The sequence below is a fragment of the Perca flavescens genome, chromosome 17, assembly GCF_004354835.1.
Source record: "Perca flavescens isolate YP-PL-M2 chromosome 17, PFLA_1.0, whole genome shotgun sequence".
Taxonomy (NCBI): domain Eukaryota; kingdom Metazoa; phylum Chordata; class Actinopteri; order Perciformes; family Percidae; genus Perca; species Perca flavescens.
In genome coordinates, this window is record NC_041347.1 from 32,754,284 (window position 1) to 32,764,884 (window position 10,601).

Consider the following 10,601-nt stretch of genomic DNA (forward strand, 5'->3'; position numbering starts at 1 on the left):
AAGTGACTGAACGGAAATCTAAAACAATGCAATCAAAGATGATGTGAACTACTTTTAAAGCTTTGGGAGTAGGGCTGGGCGATATATCGATATTAAAAATATATCGATATATTTTTAAATGAGATATGGAATTAGACCATATCGCATATATCGATATAGTTCAAATGTGATCCTTGCTCCCATAGATATATACACAGATGTCGCCTTGAGGTTCTAAACATACGTCAAAACCGCCGCCATCTTGGAACAGGGGTGCGAAGCATTCAGATCAACGCTAAAGATGCCGGACTTTTGTACTGCTTAATTATGTTCGATAGAGGAAATGAAAAGAACAAACAGCAATGAATAACATTTAACAGGTGACAATGTGTTTTATGATTATGTATGCCGCCTTGACCAGCAACCTGAGCTCCGGGCGGCAGCGGGAGGCGGCGGAGAGCTCCGTGGCGGCCGCAGCGTCTCTTCCCCGGAAAAACACAGCTTTGCCTCGCTGCTGCGCGGTCCCCGCTGATCCGGATCGGACCAGCCAAAGACAGAGTGGTGATCGGTAGGATCTTACACGTAGTCCAGGGCGACCTGTATGTCGATATCGGGCGGAAAGTTCCACTAAGTTTGCGGCGGCAGGCGGACGGAGAAGCTACAGCGGGCAGCAGAGACCGTCTGCAGCTGCAGGATCTGGAGCTCAATGCCCGTTAAAATGACATGTAACGCATAAATACATACAGAAATAAACAGTGGAGGAATGAGCCTGGACATTTCAGTCTGTTTTAAACTTCACCTTGAAGCAGAAACTCTTAGTTCAGAAGGGTGAAGTTTCCGTTTGAACTCAGATCTGTGAACCGATCATAATAAATATTCTTTGTATTAACACATTAATTAGTTTCTTTGTTTTGTAGTCGATAGTTCATCTTTTAGTTTACTTAAGTGGAAGCAGTATCAAGTGGAAGAATGGGACTATAAACCTAGGCTTACAGGCATGAGGCATTACATTTTGAACAAAGTAGATTATATTAATATCAAAAGCTTAATTGACCTTTGGAACGAATCACAAATATGGAGCTTTGATTTCAAAAAAGGTACTCCTGTTATACAGTATTTAGGTTTACATTTTATTGTTATTTGAACAGCTGAGCATTTAATCATGAACCAGGTGAAGAAACCGGTTTATTATTTATTTGATTTTGCAACTGTCTCTATGAAACTACTTGTGACATGTCATATTTGATTTTGGCTTTGACTGAACATTTGCTCTCACTTTGCGGAAAAAAATATCGGGATATATATCGTATATCGATATTCAGCCAAAATATATCGGGATATGACTTTTGGTCCATATCGCCCAGCCCTATTTGGGAGTTATGTAACTAACAGCACCTTTTGACACGTCGACATGGCTTCAGTGATTTGATCAGCGATGAGAGCCTTCTGAGCACAGCCCAAAAAAACAAAACAGATGGCTGATAAAAGAAAATAAATTCAATCAAACTAGAAAGGACAACAGACATGTTTCTGGTTCTTCTACCAACGCAACTAAACTACATGTTGGCAGGACACCAAAAATGAAGGCTGATGAGAGAGAGAGAGAGAGAAAGAAAGAGAGAGAGAGAGAGATAAAGGAGGAGAGAGACAGAGAGAAACAGAGAGAGACCGAGAGAGAGAGACAGACAGACAGAGAGCGAGAGAGAGAAAGAGAGAGGCCGATGAATAAAAAGGAAAACTACAACAGTGTGTGTTACGGATAAAAACTGAAGAAATATTCTTTAAGAGTTCTTTGCTTAATGCAACAGTTGTGGCAAAAAAAGGGAGCGATTTACACTTCCTCAGGATGTCATTCTATCCGTGAACACTGAAAAGTAATGTCCATAAATTGGCTTAGAAAGCACAGGAGAAAACAGAACTTGCTTGGGAATCATCATGTTTTAAAGTTTTCTTCCGTATCGAAGTAATCCAGCGATGGTTGCGTGTACATCCACAGATACACTGCAAACAGGACCAGTTAACACAATCACTCAGCATACATTTAATGGTACCAATTTGCCAAATTTTAAACAAATGTCTGCTAAAACGGTGCCTGAACCGATACTTAAAAAAATAGGGGAATAGAGTATTTTACAATAACTTTGAATGCACCACGAGACTTACTAGTTTCAAGCGAATGCACCGTCTGTGTTGTTTTTCCAACAACGGCAGCTGCACACTGTTTAACATCCCCCTGTTGGAATCCTCTCCAGTGAAATACAGACACCCTTTACACCGTTTAGCTGTCAGCATTTTAACCGTGTTTACTCCAGCTGCTAGCTAACGCTAGGCTAACGTTAGCTGCTGTCAAGTGAAGTGTTAAGTACTGTCAGGTGCAGCGATGCTCCGGTTGCCTCTAACGTCTGTTTCAGAGCACCAGAGAGCAGCGCAGAAGGCATTTAAGTGGCAGCAAAATCTGCGGTGCTATTTGGTCCGGTAGATACCGGTCGTTAAGGAACCGGTGCCGTATTAGCACCGGGTCTCGATACCCAACCCTACTAAGGTTGTAGCCCTGAAGCGTTACTTACTGAATCCATGGAGACATTATAATTCCTGTTACATCCTTGATTTCTTCTCCTTCAAACAAAATAAAAAAGGTATTTAATCCCTGAAGTCATTGGGAAAACACAGGAAGTAGTAAGCAAAGCTGTTAGTGCCATCAAGCAAGGCACTACACGCCGAACGTAAATGGGAAAGATGATTAAAGTTGATTAAAAACAAGGACAAAAATCACGCTTCGACAATCACAGTCGAAAAGCTGCATACACCATTAGCATCTTAAGTTGATTATTACATTTGTTGGCATCACGTACATCAGAAGCTTTAGAGAATTTAGTCTGTAGTACAAATTAATGTTGATTTTAATAATCTGATAGTTAGGCCAAAATGATTCTTCAGATCAGGCCGTTTGGTTAGTTTACCTCTGCTGTCGAGGTTTACGTTCCAGCCATGAAGAAGACCTGTAGGATTGAACCAAAGAGACACGTTTAACATCTCATTCTATAAGGGATTGGTCAATGTCGAAATCTGAATTTTTACATTCAGGGCCATATTTTAACGATCTGAGCCCACGGCGTGGAGCGCCTGGTGCAGGTGTGTTTAGGGCGTGTCCAAATCCACTTTTGCTAGTTTGACGGCTGTAAAAAAGGGTCCGTGTGCCTGGTCCTAAAGGGTTGTACTTAGTGTCTTCATTAATCAGAGGTGTGTTTTGGGCGTAACATGCAATCAACCAATCAGAGATAATCTTCCATTCATCAACCAATCAGAGATCATCTTCCATTCATCAACCAATCAGAGATCATCTCCCATTCCCTTTAAAAGCCAGGCGCATTTGGACCTTGGAGCATTGCTGTTATGATGGAGGATTTGCACCGTAATATTTTTATTTGTAATCTTCTGCATGTGTGTGTGTGTGTGTGTGTGTGTGTGTGTGTGTGTGTGTGTGTGTGTGTAACAAGCATAGTGTGCACGCGCTCTGCACGAGCCTAGGAGCATTTTACTAATGCTCTGTTAAAATAACAATGAAATGCTGCGTTACTGACTTTAGACCAGGTTTTTGTTGGTCAATGGAGCGATCACTTCCCGCTGCCTCAAGATAGCAATACTCCCAGAATGCACCCGAACACACCTCCCTGTAAGACCAGCACACCCAGAATGCACCTGAACACACCTCCCTGTAAGACCAGCACACCCAAAATGACACTTGGGGTCGGGCTTTGCACCGTGCTGCGCCGGGTGCAGGATAGGGTCCTAAGTCTGAATGTGACAGGGCGCCTTTAAAACACAAACTTTGTGCTTATATTTGATGCTCCTTTGCAGACGTTTGTGTGTGTGTGAAGGTAAAAACACCTGAGAGGATGAGTTCAAGTCCACCAGGCTTTCAAAGCTTCTAGGTACAATGACACATTATCAAGTCTCTGATAAGAATGGTTTGATAAATTGGTTTTAGCAAAAATCATCTGAAAAACAGACAGCGGCAAACATTTATCTCTGCTACAGGAAGTCAAAAGTAGGGCTGGGCGATAAAACAACGTAGATATGGGATTGCGATAAATATGCAGGTCGATAACGGTGATTAACTTTGGAGATATTTGACTCCATATGCAAAGATCTTAACAGCCTATCACACAGCAGAAACAAACTCCATTCCATTTCAAAAGGTGGTAGCAATGTGCACCAAAAGGTGTTTGCAGACTGCCAAAAAAACGTCAATAGTAAAGCACAAATTAAGGTTGCAGTTGAACTGGAGACAATCTGTAGTGTCAGTAGTAACTGGGCCATGTAACCAGATTAGAGTCAAAATCACACGCCATGCTAAACATAGCTGGGGACAACAGACACGGCTTCTAAAGCCTCCAACTTCTCAGGTACAACCTGCACGCGTACGAAATCAATCTGTCAAATAACAGAAAAACATCTGGCAGATCCTAACCTCAACTTTCCCCTGTAATTACAAAACGGCAGTTATGTGTGGAGCTTCGGTTAAAATGCCGGACATTTTTGGCTAGGAACATTTTCTGTTCTGTTGTAAAAATGTTCTCATACAAAGCTGCTCAGTTAGTAAAAACGTGTCAAAAACGTCGTCACAAGTGTCACAAAAAGTCGGGGGAAAGAATTAGAAATAGTTGGAAAAAAATGTGCAAAATATCGAGAGAGAAAAGCAACAAGCATTGAAAAAAAATAAGAAATATGGACTTCTTTAAACTCTGAAAACCCTCCATGGCTGACAAAAGTTGCCAGAGCACAGATTATGCAATAGGAAATGTAAAAAACAAACTGTGAATCATGGACAATTTCTGTTAAATATACAGTCATACAACTGTTAATACTTATTAGGGTGAAAACGTTGCTGTTTTGCCGGTTTAAATTCAGATTGTTTTTCAACTTGATTGATGCTGCAATTTGCATATTTTGATATTTAAATATAAAAAGGTTGAACAACAATAAGCCTGCCTATGTTTGCGTGAACTGGCTTCTGAAGGCTGTTGTGTAAAATACTGCAGAACTGCAAAAAGACTCTTCATGAACTGCCCTCAGCGGGAATCGAACCGCTGACTCTGCTGGTTTAACTACAAGTGGAAGAATTCGTCTCCTCGTGGGGCTAAAAGTATCTCGTGGAATCCTTTACAGCTCGACCCTGAAATACGACTTCAGGCCAACGCCTCAGCTGCTGCTGCCATCTTTAACATAAAGAACTCAGTGTACCTCCCTCTGCTGAGTACATAAGGTCATTCCTTCCATTATTTAGAAAAAGTCTTCCCAAAGTAGGGCTGCTCGATTATGGAAAAAAAACATAATCACGATTATTTCGGTAAATATTGAAATCACGATAATTTGACACGATTACTTGTTAACTTCTGGAAAGATGTTGCAATTATTGAACTTAAAAAACAGTGGAAAAAGTTAAATAAATCAACAGTAAAAAAAAAAAAAACACATCTGTGAACTTTGCCTTAATACTTTTCCTATTTAAACTTTATTTTTTCATTCAGAACACAAGAGAAAATAAGAGTTTACTTGCAAAACGTAATGAGCTAAATAATTGTTTTTCTTGATTATTTTGTTTTTGTGATCGTTGGGAGCCAAAAATCATAATCACGATTAAATTTTGATTAATTGCACAGCCCTATCCCAAAGTTAACAGTTAACCAGAGAGGGTTACTTTGGGGTCTTTGGGTCATCTGCAGCTGATGTCATTGTCTCTGCTGCAATCTACAAAACAAACCGTTACACAACTCTGCATCAATAACACACATATAACAAAAACCCCACGGAGATGCAGGGGTTTCTCTACCATTATGAGCACTCGAGCTGTTTTGGGCAACACTTAATGTGTCCCAGACATCAGAAAGCTTTGAACTGACACCATATCTCACATCTAAAAGACAGTCAGCTCCCATGACAGTTAAAGGCTGCCATAACACGTAAGGACTTTAAGCAACGTTTTAAACACATTGAAAAACTACCTAAACCCCCTAAGTCTTCCACAAACCGAGGGAAACACTGAGATGTAAAGTCTGGGGTGTTTCTGACTCTTTGACATTCAGCAGTTTGAGGGAAAAGAGAAAACCAAAACACAATCCTGTATTTTCTGATTCAGCTCGTTTACATTTATTTAATCAGTTCCTGTTGAGAGAGAGATAGAGAGAGAGAGAGAGAGAGAGAGAGACACAAAAGAGAGAGAGAGACAGAGAGAGAGAGACCGAAAGAGACCGAGAGAGACAAAGAGAGAGAGAGACATACAGAGACAGAAAGAGAGACAAACAGACATACAGAGACTGAGAGAGACAAAACAGACAGAGAGACAGAAAGAGAGACAGAAAGAAAGAGAGAGACAGACAGAGACCGAGAGAGACAGACAGAGAGACAAAAAGAGAGAGAGACAGAGAAAGAGAGAGAGAGAGAGACAGAAAGAGAGAGAGAGAAAGAAAGAGAGAGACAGACAGACAGCCAGAGAGAGAGAGACAGACAGCCAGAGAGAGACTGAGAGAGGGAAACTGGCCTCCAGCTAAACCAGACCCTGTCCCAGCGATGTGGTCTGGACCTCCATCCTGTACTAACTGACCTGACCTGATAATACTCTGATTTCTACCGTTACACAAGCAGCTCGGAGTCTGCTCTGGATCTCTGGCTGCTGCTGGAACACAAGACATAGTTCCATCATGCTATCCCCCACTAATACTGCATATACTACAGGCCTACAGAGGTACTAATACTGCATATACTATATATATATATATATAAAAATTGATGAATGTGAGAGGCTCATTACTGGTGCAGAGTATGATTTTAAAAATGTCTGTTAAATGTAGGGCTGGGCAACATGGAGAAAATATATAATCCCGATAGTCTTGACCAAAAATACATAGATGTCGATATTGCGGCTAATTGTAGGGTTGACTATTATGTCAGTATGCTTTCACAACACGTTTTAACAATGAGATTTCATAAATAATCCTCAGAAGCGTGGACGCAATGACTAAGTGGGTAAAGGAAGATAATGCTAACAGCTAGAACAGTCTGGTGAGTTCAGAAAATGACATCACTGTACTGTAATGCAGCCTTTAAAACAAGGAAGAGCCAACTGTTGTGCCATATTATGATAGATAGACAGACATATCGCCAAGCCCTAGTTAAATGTTGAAGTTACTTTAAAAGGGTACGTACGAGAGTGATAAAGGCCCGAACACCACCTACGAGGGCTGTCCTCGACTAAAGAAATTCTTAGTCGACTAATCGATTAGTTGATTTAATCGGACAGAGCTGTGCGCTTTGAGAGGTGGTTAAGACTAGAAAAGCACAATATAAATGTAGTTAATTAACCATCTGTAAAACTGAGTTTCTCCACAATTAATCCTGCAAAAGCACCACTTTAAATCTTGTGTTTACCATAAATGTGCTCAGAAGTTTCTTGGAAATGAGTAATTAAACATGAATAAGCATAAAAAATGACTAATCGACTAAAGAAATCTTAGTCGACTAAGACCAAAACGACCGATTAGTCGATTAATCGACTAAGAGGTGGCAGCACATGGGAAAAGGAAATATATTTAAAATAAAATTAAAACTCAGACTAATTGTTCTTAAAGGATGGGAAAATGTTGAACGAATGAAGGTCTTTTGTTCCCACTTGTGGCTGCGATGCTTTAACTGGAGCTCACGGTTTATCCATCACCATCACCATCAGCGGGGCCTTGCCAAGCAGCCCCACCCTGCCTGTGTGCTGCCTGCTTCCTACGCCCAGGGGAGGCGAGACAGGCCTGTAAACCTGCAATCTGCCACCTCCCCAATACACAACAACACAGACAACAACAGCAGCATCAGCTCAGAATACACATTTTCTGAAATACCATTACAGAAAAAGACCAAATGAAGAGCATTCAGACCTTTGATAGCATCTTAAGGAGGCTTACAGGCCTCTGTGGACACATTGTTTTCGTGTTGGTTTTGGGTGGAGATGATATGGGGGTGGGGTGGGGGTGAATGAGTGAAAACAGGCCGGCAACTGAGCAAAAAATATAACAGTGATTGAAAGCGTTGAGGGTTATAGTGTGGTGATAATATGGGGAAGCCGACAGGGAGTGGACGCAGAGCAGATTCCTTTGTTGTGACTAATCTCTGGGTTACAGCTTTCGGTACACCGTGCTCTGCTAACCTGGGCCCGAGCTTCTATTATCGGACACATCCTTACCCAACGTGCTGCTTTTACCTCTCGCCTAATTCATCCGCCATGATATCACAGTCCACCTTACTTAAGTCTCATTGCGATTTTTGCTCACAAATTAGATAGATTTCAGACGATTAAACTGTGTTATTACGTTAGCATAGGCTACTGAAATCAACCTGACACCGGGGAAGAGAAACCTCACACCATCACCGTGGGGTTGTGTTTGACCAGTTCTTGCACTTTGTATTACAATGTACTGACACCCGAGTTACATGGTACCCTTTCAGCACTGTTTTTTTTGTCTTTGTCGTTAGTGATTTAAACACAAACAAATGAGATAAAAACGCCCCTGTCCGACAATGGAACTCGGCTAGTAACCGTACAGTTAGCAACGGCGGGCACGCAGCGGGGAGAGGCACGGAGCAGATGGGCGCTGACACAATAATTACAAATATAACCGTGACATAAAATCAAAATGTGTTCCGGTTAAGTGTTTAAAAAACACACGACTGATATTCGGTTAAAAGGATCAAGTTGTTAACACACCACGGGAAAGATAAAATGGTGCAAATAGTGCCACCTCATCCAGGCAACAGTTCACATTATGCTGCCTGCTGCCGTGTTTTAGTCAAAAAACAGGTGGGCCGCATTCCTCCAACACGGCCAAACCGAGGCTAACCGTTTAGCTTATTCACCGGGAATATGTACATAAAAGACCCAACATTGCTTCAGTGATCCCACAATATACACACACGACTTGGTAACCGTGTGTTTTCCACCATTTAACAGGACATCCAAGTGTCAAACAGACGCACAGGTTAGCCTAAAGAATCCGTAACTTAGCAAACGGCTAACCGCCGGCTAACCCAACCGTAACGAAAACCGACCGAAAACATATTTAATACGATTTAACGTTTACCGATTAATACGGTTGGTTATACCGACACATATTACCCTTTCCTCCACTTATTTACCTCAATGTCTGCGTCTGTAACAGCATCCAACGCTAACCTCGTTCAGATAAAGATGGAAAATAACCGTTAAAAAGCCGTTTAACTACATATCACTCATAACGGCGATACGAAATATATTTATTTTTTGGTTTGTATTACGCAAAATTCGCTCCTATATTATTAATGTATACTAATTTTTAAGTTTAGACTCACAAGATGCTGGAGCCGGTGGTTCCTCTGTCACCGCAGGTTGCTCTGCTGCCTCTGCGGGGGCTGGGGCTGTTTTCCGGGGTTCAGCCGCTGGGAGGGCGTCGCTCTTCGGGGCAGCGGGTTCTGGCTCGGCGGCAGCAGCAGCCTGTGGCTCCGGTTCGATCTTTGTACTTTCGGGTTCCACTTTAGGGGCGACAACTTGAGTCTCCTTGGCAATTAAAACAGGGGTGTCAGGAACAAAAGAGAAGCTGGTGGAGTCTGGGATGGCAGTCTCAGTCTCTACCTCGGGCTCCGGTTCCGGTTCGGGTTCTTTCACCTCTGGCACCGACACCGGTTTCGGCTCCGTTACGTGGACAGGCTCCGGTAACGTTACTGGCTCCGGAGCGAACGAAGCTTCTGTGAACTCTGTGAACTCGTGTGGCGCACTAGCTTCGGCTAAGTGGCGGTCCAAGGCGTCCTGAGCCCCGCCGACCAAGTCCACAATATCATCCACGCTGAAGAGGTCCTGTTTGGGCTTGCCCAGCAGCTCGGAGTCCGGTTCGGCCTGGTAGTGGTGCACCTCATCGCTGTACAGAGAAGTGGTGGAAGAAACGTGCTCGCTGTCTGCCATTTTTTTCTTTTCTTTTCCCCAAACTGTCTTCTGAGGTGGACAAAAGTTTCGAATCCGGCTCGGCTCGGTTACCTCGTGTTACAAACTTCCACCGGGTGGGGGAAAAAAACACTATAAAACGGCACCGGTAACTCCCTCCGGTACGTCTGCTCTTGACACCGGATAAAGTTGGACAAGTGCGCCACACGACAGTTGAGTGAGTCGGACCCGAGTTCCCAGATGGACACTGACAGTGAGAAGGAGAGGAGGGGAACTCCGCTGACCAATAACCTGCGGGTTAGCCCTTTAGTGACGCGACCTGTGGCCAATCAGAGCGTGTCACAGTAGCGGCTGACCCCGCCCCCTCTCGAACAGTGGAGGTGTAATGGGACACCTCCTCCACCAAAACGTCCACTAAAACTTGGAGGAGCAGAAAGTTCAGTCTGTACTGACTCCAGCTCCAGCAGGGAACTTATTACATAACTTTTATTTATTTATTTATTTTACACTAACTCCTCCTGCTACTGTACAGCCTACACATGTCATACAAACTCATACTGGGAGAAGGACGTTACTTTAGCAGCACCATAATGTAAAAATAATCCACTAAAAGTCATATTTAAGGTATAGACGTACTCATTACACAGAAAAAAAACTTAAATGT

General features: G+C 42.7%; 1 protein-coding gene across 9 annotated transcripts in view; it reads right to left on the reverse strand.

Annotated features, from left to right (window-relative positions):
- The window catches only part of rtn4a (reticulon 4a), a 50,607-nt gene extending 40,403 nt beyond the window's left edge, over window positions 1-10,204 (reverse strand). For 2 of the 9 annotated variants that reach the window (XM_028602834.1, XM_028602832.1), the window contains exons 1-2: window positions 9,352-10,189; window positions 2,940-2,978 (exon numbers count right to left, since the gene is read on the reverse strand). In XM_028602834.1, the coding sequence (XP_028458635.1) occupies window positions 2,940-2,978; window positions 9,352-9,958 (646 nt within the window). In that variant the 5' untranslated portion in view covers window positions 9,959-10,189. Of the gene's footprint in view, window positions 1-2,939; window positions 2,979-9,351 lie in introns of all 9 variants that reach the window. The other 7 variants (XM_028602835.1, XM_028602833.1, XM_028602826.1 and 4 more) reach the window with 6 other exon arrangements.
- Window positions 10,205-10,601: the final 397 nt, after the last annotated feature.